A 15543-nucleotide genomic window follows, 5' to 3' on the forward strand; every position below is an offset into this window, starting at 1 on the left:
GTTTTCTAGGGTAAGGCTTTTTCTTTCCTTACAGAAACACTGTAAAAGGACACTGATGTTAAATGATTAAGAGTCCAGCCCTTTTGCCCTCAAATACTGAGCCCTTTGACGTCTCCTTTAGATGATCCTTCATGACATTATTATGTTTCCATTGGTTAGTCTCTCTTTACCTTGGGACCTTGAGAATCCTCAGCTCACTGAGTGTAAACACCTCACAGGTGTTTGAGAGGACTTCACACTTGTTCTTAATTGCATGTTTTCCTGCTGAGACCCAGAATTCCCAGGTGCCCAGTGACAGGTTCATGATTCCTTGGAGACTCACAGTGACTCTGTGAAGGGGACACATTCTAGTAGGTGCAACACAAATTATACTCCCTGGAACTGAGGGAGTGTTTGAATACTGGTGGGTCTGTATCAGGGCAAAACAATGCTTTATAAACTTGATCAACACATACCAGAAAGCCACATATTTTATCCACTTGTTCATGTTGATTAGTCCAAGGTTCTTAACTGAACAGTTATCTTGGTTTTATCAATTATTTATCAATGTTAGTATGATATTACTCATTGCTTTCTCTCTCCTGATTGTTTTCATTTCATTCCAGGAAAAAATGTCTTGTTTCTACATAAGTGTACCTGATTCTCCTGGCTACAATCAAGATGGGGATTTTCTTATTGGAGGATTCTTTTCCTTTAGAGTGACTGGTCGAGAAGACAGAACTGAATTTTGCTTTAATGATACAATGAATATGACAGATGTTAGTTATTTGTAAGTGTTTGGCTTCTCTCTTTAAAAAATTATTGTTTCAGGATTTCATACACATATAAAATATATGTTGATCTCTCCCATCTCTACTGCTTCCCCTCCAATGTCTCCTGCCTTCAACTTTATGGGGTCTCTCTGTCTCTGTCTCTGTCCCTCTGTCTCTCTGTCTGTTTGTCTCTATGTCTCTGTCTCTCTCTTTTTCTCCTTTTCTCACTTTTTACTTTAATTAGTTCATTTAGGCATGCCAGTACTCTAGACGTATAAGACATCATCTAGAGTCTAGGTAAGCTACTAGGACAAACCTCCTAAGGAAACAGCCTCTCCCTTCCCTAGTAGCCACCAAATGCCAATAGCTACTCAACCATGACCGGTTCTCTGTGTGTCTCTTCCCTACTCATGTTGAATTCTTTTAAATATGAATATGTTGAAAATAATTTGTAGTCAAGAACAATTTTTCTTTGTAGTTATTTAGTGTATTATACAGAAAATATTTTATTTATCATGTTTCAATGTACTGGACACTTTTTAAATTGCTATGGTTGATCAACCACTGTGTACTTTCCTGAGGTTCATCTTATTTTTAAAGACTTCCTGAAATACTAACTTTGAATGTTTGCTATTTCCCACATGCTTTACTCTTCTATTTAAATTTCTCATACACAATTGCACAGTAAAACTTGAAAATTTTACTTTTCACAGTATGTGGTGGTACAAACCTTTAATCCCAGAACTTGAGAAGCAGAGGCAGTTCTGTGAGCCTGAGTTTCACCTAGTCTATATACTGAGTTTAAATTCAGCCTGGGCTGAGTAAGTGAGACTCTGTCTCAAAAAAATTTAAAAAAAAATTGAATTTGATAAGTTGTACTATGAATCTTCTTTCTTAAGACTAATTTCTTCACATTTTAAATATAGAATATCTTGCTTGTTTCTTGGTATATCATATATATTTTTGTATGACTTAGACTTTTATAAGTAAAAATCCAGAATTTGAGAGGTAGCATGAGAGACACTGGGTGGATAAATGAGCAGGAGGTAAAGGGTATAATTATATTTTAATTAAAAATTAAAGAAAGAACACAAAAATGGTCTTTCTAATTTTTCCTCCTAGCGATCTACCTAAACATTATCAGCACATGTTGGCAATGGTTTTTGCTGTAGAAACAATCAACAAGGACCCAAATATTCTATTCAATATGTCCCTGGGATTCTATCTCTTCAATGTTGACTTTATTGTGATGAAGGCCATGGAAAGTTCTATGGCGTTGTTCACAGGAGAGAGACCCCCAATTCCTAACTACAGCTGCAGGCCCGAGAAGACTAATAAGCTGGTTGCAGTGATAGGAGGCTATTCAAAAGCAATAACAGCTGAGATCTCCCAAGTTCTAAGTCTCTACAATGTCCCACAGGTACACAAAGCATCCTGATTCTTATATTAAACATAGTATTATAGTACTAAATGCTCCTTAATCCAGTTTTTCTTTATTGATGATACATGGGACTGCTTAATAATTTACTACTTTATTATCATTTTAACTTTAAAGAATAATTTACTCATAAGATGAAATCATGTTGTTAAAATAAATTTAATTTAAAAAATTTTAACATTGAAAAATATAAATAAAAGTAATGACAACCTGTAGTTTTACAACTCCAAGAATATTTCTTTTGGTATTTACCATTGTTAATACTGTCTTTCTTTTGTATCCAGTTTTAGAGCCTCACAAAGCATGAGGAGTCTAATAATTCTACTCATGTAACTTCACTGTGAAGACTGTGGACATATTCCTGATTATTTTACTGTGCTATCAGCTCAGATTGCCACATAAGCATTTCTTTTCTTCCTTTTTTTTTTTTTTTTTTTTTTAAACTAAGAAACATGAGTCTTACTTTGGCTGGACATTTGGGATGTTTGTAATTTTCCTCTGATGGCAGGAATGTTTTTACATTTGTCTTTGTTTCAGAATCTTTCTTTGATCAGTAATGATTTCTAATGAGCAATGCTGGAGAGGTAGCACCTGTAAGTCAATTGTATCTCACTTAGTAATAAACATAGGAAGGGGAATTTATGCAAATAACAGTGATCCAGTGCTTAATGTCTCCTACCATCCTCAGTGAAGTAACTTAAATCTTAGTAAAATGAATTGTGTTCTCCGGTTGATTCATTTTTATTATTAATTTTTACCTATTTGTTCATTTTTGAGACAGATTCTCACTATGCCTACTTATTCTGTCTTGAAGTTTTATGTAGCCCATGATAGCCTTACAGAGATCCTCCTGACTTTGTTTGCCCAGAGCTGGGATTAAAGTCATGCTTCATCATGCCTAACCAGATATTTTATTTTTATGAGATTTTTGTGAGTGAATTTTAAAAATTAGGTTATTTTATTTATTTACCTTTCAAATTTCAGCCTTCCCAATTTCCCCAGGCCCTTCATTCTATCTCCTCTCCCCTTTTAGTGTAAGAGAGTACTTCCACAACCACACATCCACTCTGGCCTCACCACTCTAGCATCCTCCTTTGCTGAGGCAACAAACCTCAACATGACCAAGTGCCTCTCCTCCCTTTGGTGCCAGATAAGGCAATCCTCTGCTACATATGTAGCAGGAGCCACAGATGCACACATGTATACTCTTTGGTTGGGATTTTAGTCCATAGGATCTCTGAACTTGTTGATACTGTTTTTCATAGGGGGTGCACTCCCTTTCAGGTTCTTTAGTCCTCCCCCCAGTCTTCAACTGGGGTCCTTGGACTGAGTCCAATGGTTGAGTTTGAGTACCTGCATCTGTCTTACTTAGGTGTTGGCAGAACCTCTCAGAGGGCAGCTGTACTAGCCCCTGTCTGCAAGCACTTCTTGGCATCAGCAATAGTGTTAGGGTTTGGATGTCTGTAGATTAAATCGATCTCAAGGTGGGGCAGGCTCAGGATTGCATTTTATTCAGTCTGTGCTACATTTTTTGTTGTTGCTGTTATTGTTGTTCCTGAGTTTGCTTTAGACAGACATTTCTGGATCAAAAATTTTGAGATGGGTGAGTGGCCGGTTCCCTCAACTGGCAACCATGCCTATGTTCTAGAGGTGGTGTCTTTTGGATCTATGTCTCCTCTGTTGAGTATTGCAGTTAATGTCATCCCAATTGGGTCTTCACAGTCAATTACATCCCTGGCTTCTAGAAATTTCTGGTGGTTGCTCCCACCCCCCTGTTCTCTACCAGTGAATATTCTGAGTTTTGGGGCTAATATCCACTTATCAGTGAGTGTATATCATGTATGTATCTTTGAGTCTGTGTTACCACCCTCAAGATGATATTTCCTAATTTCATCAATTTGCTTGCAAAATTTGTGAAGTCATCTTTTTTTATAGCTCTGTAGTATTATATTGTGTAAATGTACCACATTTTCTGTATCCTTTATGCCTTTGAGAGACATAAGGGTTCTTTCAAGCTTCTCGCTATTGTAACTAAGGCTGCTAAAAACATAGTGGAGGACATGTCTTTGTTATATGTTGGAGCATCTTTTGGGTATATGCCCAATAGTAGTAGTATAGCTGCATTTTCAGAATTTTATTTTTTTCTTTTAAATACTTTATTTTTGACATATGGTTATTATGACATTTATAATGAATACAATTATTTATGTGAAATGTTGATATAATTATATATTACTCATTTTTGTCACAAATTTATTTACATTCCAAAGGTTTCCCCTTCCTGGTCTCCCTTCCAGAGTTCTTATGTAAGTCCCCCATACATTTTGCCTCTGAGTGGGTTCTCCTCTACTCCTAAACCCCACAAAATGCTCCATCATCCCCCTTCCCTGTGGCATCCAGTCTCTACAGGATTTAGGCCAATCCTTTCCCACTGAAACCAGACAAGTCAGTTGGCTTCTACATATGCCTTACAGGGCCACAGACCAACCCATGTATGCCCTTTGGTTGGTGGCTTAAACTCTGGAGGCTCCCAAGGATCTATGTTAGTTTATATTGTTGGTCTTCCTAAGGGGTTGCCATCCCCTTCAGCTCTTTCAGTCCTATCCCTAATTCTTCCTTTGTGTTTCATAACCTCAGTTCAATGGGTGACGGTAAGTATCTGCTTCTGTCTCAGTGCACTGCTGGGAGATCCTCTCTGAGGACAGCCATGCTAGAATCCTGTCTGCAGGCACAACATGGCACCACTACTAATGTTATGGTTTGGTGGCCAAGCCTGGGATGGATCCCAAATTTTACCAGACACTGGATAGCCTTTCCTTCCATCTCTGCTCCATTTTTGTCCCTGCATTTCTTTTAGACAAGAACATTTCTGGCTCATAATTTTTGAGGACAATTTAGTGACCCTATCACTCCTCTGGAGACCATGTCTATTTGACTAATTTTAATTAAGTAATTCTGTACTTTTGGGCTAATATCTACTTATCAGTGAGTACATGTCATTTATGCATGTCCTCTTGGGTCTGGGTTACCTCACTCAGCATGATATTTTCTACTTCCATCCATTCACTTGCAAAATTCATGATGTCCTCATTTTTAATTGCTGAAAGTCACATTTTTTTTTCAACCTGTGGCCAGCTGGATGCCGGTCACCACTAATATTCATGCACATGGCCTAACACAACAACTTCAATGAACTCGTAATTGCCCCTATCCACGGGAACAGTGTTTGGATATCACCTGTGGAGAGAATGGGTGACAAGAAGGGCAAAAACTGGACAGTAAGTAAAGAGGTCTGATCAAGCTGACCATTTTTTATTATTTCCACACAGGTTATATACTCATAGAAGCAGGATGTGGAATAAGGGGGGTAGAGGGGGGTAGGTTTGTTTCTGGGGAATGCACCTGTTCCCAAAAGCAAAATTTTGGTTAGGTAAAACATTTAGCAGGAGGAACAGAACAGAATGGGTTTCTAGGTACCTGTTCACAAGATCTATAGCTATTTGTTCTTAACTGGGGGTAGTACTTTCCGACAGAGGCCAGGTGATCTCAACTAGGCTAGTACTTTCCCACAGAGGCCAATACTTTGTGCCAATAAGCACATATGACTGACAAGGCAGTTAACTTTCAAAGCAGGCTACTCCCAACATCTCCCCCATTTTCTTTCTTATTTTTTATTTTTATTTTTTTATTTTTTTTTATATTTTTTATTACGTATTTTCCTCAATTACATTTCCAATGCTATCCCAAAAGTCCCCCATACCCTCCCCACCACTTCCCTACCCACCCATTTCCATTTTTTGGCCCTGGCGTTCCCCTGTACTGGGGCATATAAGGTTTTCATGTCCAATGGGCCTCTCTTTCCAGTGATGGCCGACTAGGCCATCTTTTGATACATATGCAGCTAGAGTCAAGTGCTCCGGGGTACTGGTTAGTTCATAATGTTGCACCTACAGGGTTGTAGATCTCTTTAGCTCCTTGGATACTTTCTCTAGCTCCTCCATTGGGGGCCCTGTGATCCATCCAATAGCTGACTTTGAGCATCCACTTCTGTGTTTGCTAGGCCCCGGCCTAGTCTCACAAGAGACAGCTATATCTGGGTCCTTTCAGCAAACGCTTGTTAGTGTATGCAATGGTGTCATCGTTTCGAGGCTAATTATGGGATGGTTCCCTGGATATGGCAGTCTCTAGATGGTCCATCCTTTTGTCTCAGCTCCAAACTTTGTCTCTGTAACTCCTTCCATGGGTGTTTTGTTCCCAATTCTAAGAAGGGGCAAAGTGTCCACACTTTGGTCTTCGTTCTTCTTCAGTTTCATGTGTTTTGCAAATTGTATCTTATATCTCGCTATACTAAGTTTCTGGGCTAATATCCACTTATCAGTGAGTACATATCATTTGAGTTCTTTTGTGATTGTGTTACCTCACTCAGGATGATGCCCCCCAGGTCCAACCATTTGCCTAGGAATTTCATAAATTCATTATTTTTAATAGCTGAGTAGTTCTCCATTGTGTAAATGTACCACCTTTTTTTTATCTATTCCTCTGTTGAGGGGCATCTGGGTTCTTTCCAGCTTCTGGCTATTATAAATAAGGCTGCTATGAACATAGTGGAGCATGTGTCCTTCTTACCGGTTGGGACATCTTCTGGATATAAGCCCAGGAGAGGTATTGTGGGATCCTCTGGTAGTACTATGTCCAATTTTCTGAGGAACTGCCAAACTGATTTCCAGAGTGGTTGTACAAGCTTGCAATCCCACCAACAATGGAGGAGTGTTTCTCTTTCTCCACATCCTCACCAGCATCTGCTGTCACCTGAATTTTTGATCTTAGCCATTCTGACTGGAGTGAAGTGTAATCTCAGGGTTGTTTTGATTTGCATTTCCCTGATGATTAAGGACGTTGAACATTTTTTCAGGTGCTTCTCTGCCATTCGGTATTCCTCAGGTGAGAATTCTTTGTTTAGCTCTGAGCCCCATTTTTTAATGGGGTTATTTGATTTTCTGGAGTCCACCCTCTTGAGTTCTTTATATATATTGGATATTAGTCCCCTATCTGATTTAAGATAGTTAAAGATCCTTTCCCAATCTGTTGGTGGCCTTTTTGTCTTATTGACGGTGTCTTTTGCCTTGCAGAAGCTTTGCAGTTTCATGAGGTCCCATTTGTCAATTCTCGATCTTACAGCACAAGCCATTGCTGTTCTATTCAGGAGTGTTTCCCCTGTGCCCATATCTTCGAGGCTTTCCCCCACTTTCTCCTCTATAAGTTTCAGTGTCTCTGGTTTTATGTGAAGTTCCTTGATTCACTTAGATTTAACCTTAGTACAAGAAGATAGGAATGGATCAATTCACATTCTTCTACATGTTAACAACCAGTTGTGCCAGCACCATTTGTTGAAAATGCTGTCTTTCTTCCACTGGATAGTTTTAGCTCCCTTGTCGAAGATCAAGTGACCATAGGTGTGTGGGTTCATTTCTGGGTCTTCAATTCTATTCCATTGGTCTACTTGTCTGTCACTATGCCAGTACCATGCAGTTTTTATCACAATTGCTCTGTAGTAAAGCTTTAGGTCAGGCATGGTGATTCCACCAGAGGTTCTTCTATCCTTGAGAAGAGTTTTTGCTATCCTAGGATTTTTGTTATTCCAGATGAATTTGGAGATTGCTCTTTCTAATTCGTTAAAGAATTGATTTGGAATTTTGATGGGGATTGCATTGAATCTGTAGATTGCTTTTGGCAAGATAGCCATTTTTACCATGTTGATCCTGCCAATCCATGAGCATGGGAGATCTTTCCATCTTCTGAGATCTTCTATAATTTCTTTCTTCAGAGACTTGAAGTTTTTATCATACAGATCTTTCACTTCCTTAGTTAGAGTCACGCCAAGGTATTTTATATTATTTGTGACTATTGAGAAGGGTGTTGTTTCCCTAATTTCTTTCTCAGCCTGTTTATTCTTTGTGTAGAGAAAGGCCATTGACTTGTTTGAGTTAATTTTATATCCAGCTACTTCACCGAAGCTGTTTATCAGGCTTAGGAGTTCTCTGGTGGAATTTTTAGGGTCACTTATATATACTATCATATCATCTGCAAAAAGTGGTATTTTGACTTCATCTTTTCCAACTTGTATCCCCTTGATCTCCTTTTGTTGTTGAATTGCTCTGTCTAGGACTTCAAGTACTATTTTATAGGTAGGGAGAAAGTGGGCAGCCTTGTCTAGTCCCTGATTTTAGTGGGATTGCTTCAAGCTTCTCACCATTTACTTTGATGTTGGCTACTGGTTTGCTGTAGATTGCTTTTATCATGTTTAGGTATGGGCCGGAATTCATGATCTTTCCAAGACTTTTATCATGAATGGGTGTTGGATCTTGTGAAATGCTTTCTCCGCATCTAACGAGATGATTATGTGGTTTTTGTCTTTGAGTTTGTTCATATTATGGATTACGTTGATGGATTTCCGTATATTGAACCATCCCTGCATCCCTGGAATAAAACCTACTTGGTCAGGATGGATGATTGCTTTAATGTGTTCTTGGATTCAGTTAGCGAGAATTTTATTGAGTATTTTTGCATCGATATTCATAAGGGAAATTGGTCTGAAGTTCTCTATCTTTGTTGGATCTTTCTGTGGTTTAGGTATCAGAGTAATTGTGACTTCATAGAATGAGTTGGGTAGAGTTCCCTCTACTTCTATTTTGTGGAGTAGTTTGTGTAGAACTGGAATTAGATCTTCTTTGAAGGTCTGGTAGAACTCTGCACTAAACCCATCTGGTCCTGGGCTTTTTTTGGCTGGGAGACTATTCATGACTCCTTCTATTTCTTTAGGGGATATGGGACTGTTTAGATCGTTAACTTGATCCTGATTTAACTTTGGTACCTGGTATCTGTCTAGAAATTTGTCCATTTCATCCAGGTTTTCCAGTTTTGTTGAGTATAGCCTTTTGTAGAAGGATCTGATGGTGTTTTGGATTTCTTCAGGATCTGTTGTTATGTCTCCCTTTTCATTTCTGATTTTGTTAATTAGGATGTTGTCCCTGTGCCCTCTAGTGAGTCTAGCTAAGGGTTTATCTATCTTGTTGATTTTCTCAAAGAACCAACTCCTCGTTTGGTTAATTCTTTGAATAGTTCTTCTTGTTTCCACCTGGTTGATTTCACCCCTGAGTTTGCTTATTTCCTGCCATCTACTTCTCTTGGGTGAATTTTCTTCCTTTTTTTCTAGAGATTTTAGATGTGTTGTCATGCTGCTAGTGTGTGCTCTCTCCAGTTTCTTTTTGGAGGCACTCAGAGCTATGAGTTTCCCTCTTAGAAATGCTTTCATTGTGTCCCATAGGTTTGGGTATGTTGTGGCTTCATTTTCATTAAACTCTAAAAAGTCTTTTAATTTCTTTCTTTAATCCTTCCTTGACCAAGGTATCATTGAGAAGAGTTTCCACGTGAATGTTGGCTTTCCATTATTTATGTTGTTATTGAAGATCAGCCTTAGTCCATGGTGGTCTGATAGGATGCATGGGACAATTTCAATATTTTTGTATCTGTTGAGGCCTGTTTTGTGACCAATTATATGGTCAATTTTGGAGAAGGTCCCGTGAGGTGCTGAGAAGTAGGTATATCCTTTTGTTTTAGGATAAAATGTTCTGTAGATATCTGTTAAGTCCATTTGTTTCATAACTTCTCTTAGTTTCACTGTGTCCTTGTTTAGTTTCTGTTTCCACGATCTGTCCATTGATGAAAGTGGTGTGTTGAAGTCTCCCACTATTATTGTGTGAGGTGCAATCCCATTTTCTTTGTATAGAAGGACTGTGGCTATTTCAAACTTTGCCAGGGCGGGAATACAGTCCTGACCTCCAGTGACTAAAGGGGACCACGTAATGGCTTCGGTCCTCCTGGTATTGTGCAGTGAGGCATGGGGGCCATATCTGTTCTGATATATTTTTCCTGGAGAGGGAATAATTTGGACATCAACCCCTATGCAGTTAGGCTTTTCCTTCAGTGAACCCAGAAATATATTTTTAGTTTTTGCTTTATATTCCCTTGCAGTGCTTTGCCTCACAACCCAAGCAATAACTTAGTTCACTAGTCAGAGTGGATTCTGGGTGGCCCCTCTCTACTTGGTCCTGTGACAGAAGTCCCCTTTTTTAGGTTGGGTGGTGGTGGGTTTTTGGAACACCCTGGAGCGAATAACAACCTCATTTTGAGTCCCTTGGTCCTCCATATCTAACTTATGATAATATACCTGGATAGGTTTTGCTGCCAAATCAACTATCTGATGTTTCACCAAGTTGGTAAGTCTGTTAAGGGCCCAGGGACCAAAAGAAACTCTCTCTCTCTCTGTCTTTTCTCTAAGCCTTCTCTGACTTTTTTCATACTCTCTTTGACCATCCCTGTCTTGTCTATGTAAAAGCAAAATTTTTCCTTAAGTGCTGCACACATCCCTCTTTGCTCCAAAAATATTAATTTAAGTATTCTGCAATTTTGGAGGACAACTTCAGCTAAGTAGGTGAGGGAATCACAGTGGTCATCAATACCTTATTGGAGATGCTGGTTGTCTTTATCAATGGTGACACTGAGATCTTGATACTTAGTCTTGGAGTGAACATATGAGGAGATGCCAGTCTCTGCACCCATTGCACCAAGGCCTAGGAGGACTGAAATAATGATGGCAGTTAGGGGCTCTCTTTGCTGGCAGACCAGTGAAGAGGAGGAATCAGTGAACTGATCCCACAAATGAAAAAACTCTTTGGAATGATAATATATCAATCAAGGAACCAATTGCACAAGAATGCAAAATCAAAATTTTCCATTAAAAAGGCACTGGCTAAAAGGCAGGGGGTGAGGACATCAAGGCAAACCCACCAAGTATCATTTGGGGGAACCAAATACTAGCTACTAATATCAGGTGCAAGGGTAACATTACAAAGATGGGCATACTGTGAAGGAGGTGTATTCCAAGTCAGGCAGAGGCCCAATCCTGAGACCTGAGAGAGGGATAAACCATTCCACTCTCTGGGTTACCAGCAGCAATGGTGGGAATTATTTGTAGGGATAAAACAGCCAGGAACAGTAATGCCTTCATAAAAAGGGGGTTAAGAATGATAACACAGCCAGCAATCATCAACAAGGTTAGGGGGGGTGGCATTGAGTGTAAGGAAGGTTTGATTTACTAAGGTGAGGATGAGGTTCTTGGTCTGAATGGAGGTGGGAGGAATGGCTATGGAAGTAAGGAAAGTTTTCGAGGTAAAGATATGATCAATTTCTGTAAAAGGTAGAGGGTCAGTGTTTTGGATGGCTGCAGCTGGGGGACTAGAACAGGGTTGGGACCAATAGGAACTGGCAATTTGGCATGGATGGGTTCTATAAGGAGCTTAATGGTAAAGGTGAGGCCAGTCTCTGTGCCTGATTGATAAAGGCGGATACCCCATGAAAATCCCAGTGCACAATCTTTGGACTTAGCATGGTCTGTAAATGTAATGGACAGGGGTAGGCACCAACCCAAGGTGACACTGTTAGAATTTTTACAAAGAGGATTGATATTTTTTTTAATTTATTTTTTATGAGGTATTTTCCTCGTTTACATTTTCAATGCTATCCCAAAAGTCCCCCATACCCACCCCCCAATCCCCTACCCACCCACTCCCCCTTTTTGGCCCTGGGGTTCCCCTGTACTGGGGCATATAAAGTTTGCAAGTCCAATGGGCCTCTCTTTGCAGTGATGGCCGACTAGGCCATCTTTTGATACAAATGCAGCTAGAGACAAGAGCTCCGGGGTACTGGTTAGTTCATATTGTTGTTCCACCTATAGGGTTGCAGTTCCCTTTAGCTCCTTGGGTAATTTCTCTAGCTCCTCCATTGGGGGCCGTGTGATCCATCCAATAGTTGACTGTGAGCACCCACTTCTGTGTTTGCAAGGCCCCGGCATAATCTCACAAGAGACAGCTATATCTGGGTCCTTTCAGCAAAATCTTGCTAGTGTATGCAATGGTGTCAGCGTTTGGAAGCTGATTATGGGATGGATCCCTACTAGAGGATTGATATTTAAAGAACTCTAGGGGTGTGAAAAATTCCGGGAGTAATATAATCCCAGGAAGAGGTATGATTGCAATAGACCATCCCTGAGATATCACAACCCCAGCTGGCACAATAAAGGTCAGTTTTGCCACAGCACTTATGCTTGAAAGAGCAGTCACAATGGTGCCCTGGGCAAACATAAAAATCTGTTTCTTAAAGTAAGTTTCGCCTGATGGAATTATCACAGCTAGGTTTGACTGACTGATGAACCAAAATAAAAAAAATTATAAGGATTATAACTCTGGGTACTGGGCACATTATCTTCTGGGGCTTTATATAAATGTAGCTGATTTTCAAGACCCCAAGAGGCTGCAGCTTCTTGTGAGAGTTTACAAAGAGCTGGGGTAAGGCTGAATGGACACCAAATACTGGTGGAAATTTTGGAAGTGGCCCAGACAATATCATTTCTCCCTGAGAGAACCACCCAAGTGTAATTCCAAGGGAGGTGTCTATTATTAGATTTGGGTGGAGGCAGTTGAAGGTTGGTGGTCATTCTGGTTAGCCACAGGATCATGAGTATCCTCCTTTGGAGCAACATCTGCAAAGAGAGAGAGAGAGAGAGAGAGAGAGAGAGAGAGAGAGAGAGAGAGAGAGAGAGAGAGAGAGAGAGAGAGAGAGAGAGAGAGAGAGAGATTTGTCTCAGGAGGAGACAGTCACTCCATTCTGAACATAGGTGGGTTAACAGCTTTTACTTGCCTCTCTGGTAACCATCTTGGGCCAGCATTCTCTTTGTCATAGATGCAAGTGGACCCTCATCCCCAAATAAAGATGGGATCTGGTCCTTTCCATTGACCAGTGAGGGGATCTTTCCATCTCAAAATGTGTGAGAATCTTGTGATGTAGGATGCCATAGGCAGTCACCTGCTGACCTGCCTTCGTTATCTAGGGACAAAAAGTTAAGAAAAAAGAGAGCATGATTGTGCCTATTTCAAGGCATCAAGGGGGAGTAATCATCTGTGACTTCAGTCAATGGCTGAAGCATATTTTTTAAAGTCTGATGGGCTTGATCTATGATGTCCTGGCCCTGAGGATTATAGGCAATAACAGTGACATGTTTGATGTCAAACTGGGAACAAAATTGCTGGAACTTGGTTCCTGTATAACCGGGACCATTGTCAGTTTTAATGATCTGTGGTTTTCCCATGATAGCCATGCACTGTAGAATGTGTGTTATCACATCATGTGATGCCTCTCCAGAAAGGGGAGATGCGTGTATAAATCTCCTATAGGTATCAACTGTAACATGCACATATTTTAACCTTCCAAAGGAGGAAAAATGGGTAACATCCATCTGCCAACGTTCATTAGGGATTAGTCCCCTGGGGTTGACGCCTAGATAAGGAAACTGTAGCAGAGTGGCACATCCACCACAGGACTTAACAATTTCTCTTGCTTGAACTCTAGAAATCTTAAACATTTGATGCAAGGTAGAAGCATTTAAGTGATGCAGAGCATGAACCTGTTTAGCCAAGCCTATGGAATCAAGTAGGTCAGGGAATGCTGCGCAAGTGACCCCATCTGCCAGGGCATTTCCCTGTGTCAGAGGACCACCCAGGCCAGAATAGGCCCTCAAGTGTCCCCCCCCAAAAATTGCACTGTCCTTTTAATAATTAGAGATTGAATCTTCCCAGATACTTTGGAAGCAGTTGAAACAGCACTGTCAGTATACAAATTAAATGGGGTCATTGGTAACATTTTAAAAACCTGAGAGACTGCAAACAATTGTACCAGCTGGGCAGAGGATTATGGGAACTGCACTGAAGTAACCTTATGCTGTACAATATAGGCAGATTGAAGATTTTTGGTAAGAGGGATAGCCATGTGATGGGGGTGACCATAGGTTCTTATTAAAAGAGAGGCTTTACAATAAGCATTGACTTAATTAGTCAGCCTTTTACCCTAAGCAATCTTAATTTATGATTATTGATTATGGCTTAAGTATTACAGAAGGACAAAAGTCATAGGAACTTCCAGAGAAATATAGAATTCACCAATGGATTTTACAATGCTTCATAGATTCCTCTTTATTGGCTAATTAGTCATGGATTTGTGACTTCAAATAAAAGGACCTTTAATGTCAATGTTTCTCCACTTCCATTACAAGGAAGATGAAAGTTCTGATATGAGAAGTGACAGGTTTGCAAATGCATTTGTTTGAATGGTGTTACCTGAAATAAGATCAGGAGATAGACACTCTTTGGCCCTGTTTGTTATGTTCTGTAAAAGTACAAAGGAAAATATACATTTCATGTACACAGCGATGAGACAGTGACATAGGTAACAAATTTGTATTTCTTAGCAAAGTTATTGAATTGTTTAATTTCTCCTAGAGTACATAAACAGAGAAGGTAAACCAAATCATGCGGGAATAAACCTAATTGTCTTGACTTACGTAATAACTTTCTTTTTGTTTAGATCAGCTATGCTCCTTTTGATCAGAGTCTTGCAAGCAGAGTCCAGCTCCAGTCTCCTTACCAGTTTCCTGTGCACACTGCAGCTCTGTATCAGGGAATTATTCAACTGCTGCTATACTTCACTTGGGTCTGGGTTGGCCTGGTAGTTCCAGATGATATGAGGGGAGAACTCTACATTACAGAACTCACAGAAGACATGACCAAGCATGGACTTTGTATTGCATTTGCAGTACAGAGTCCAATATTTCCTTTTCAGGACACAGTAAATTTGGAAATTTTAGGGGAACAACTTGGAGTTTCAGACGTTATCCTTGTATATGGTGACTCATATGCTTTTTTCTGGATTGTCCTTTACATCCCGTTCTTGCCTTTTAATGGCAATGTCTGGATCACAAATTCTGATTGGTATACCACATTTCCTTATTTCCATAATCAAGTTTATGAATACTTTGGTGGAGTATTATTATTTTCAGATCACATGGATGAAATTCTGGGATTCAAGGAGTTTCTCAGAAATCTTCAACCTAGAAAATATCCTCAGAATATCTTTATTCAGGATATGTGGTCCATCGTATTTGAATGTCCATATTTGTATCTGCACAAAGTCAGGGAACTAAGTCAATGTGAGCCAAATGGCAGCTTGAGCACACGACCTCTGCATGTTTGGGATATGAATACCTCACCTATGAGCTACAAAGTCCATGCTGCTGTGTATGCCATCGCCCAAGCACTCCATGAGGAGCTGTCACTCAGAGTGGAAGGAGATTCATTTGATAAAGGTGTACTCCGGGCTCCTCTCCCATGGAAGGTAGCAATAGCTGTTCTTTTGTCTTCCTAGTGCATTGGTCTCTGGATTTTAAGTTCTATACTTTGATTCATG

The 15543-nt window shown here is 40.0% G+C and overlaps 1 protein-coding gene across 5 annotated transcripts in view; it reads left to right on the forward strand.

The window, feature by feature from the left end:
* Window positions 1-379: 379 nt before the first annotated feature.
* Window positions 380-15543, forward strand: part of LOC110288554 (vomeronasal type-2 receptor 26-like) — a 49883-nt gene continuing 34719 nt past the window's right edge. For 2 of the 5 annotated variants that reach the window (XM_085839947.1, XM_085839948.1), the window contains exons 1-3: window positions 445-769; window positions 1875-2172; window positions 14665-15471. In XM_085839947.1, the coding sequence (XP_085696073.1) occupies window positions 486-769; window positions 1875-2172; window positions 14665-15471 (1389 nt within the window). In that variant the 5' untranslated portion in view covers window positions 445-485. The other 3 variants (XM_085839946.1, XM_085839945.1, XM_085839944.1) reach the window with 3 other exon arrangements.

This window comes from Mus caroli, unplaced genomic scaffold (assembly GCF_978045245.1).
Source record: "Mus caroli unplaced genomic scaffold, Mus_caroli_1 scaffold_7, whole genome shotgun sequence".
In the NCBI taxonomy this organism is placed as follows: Eukaryota; Metazoa; Chordata; class Mammalia; order Rodentia; family Muridae; genus Mus; species Mus caroli.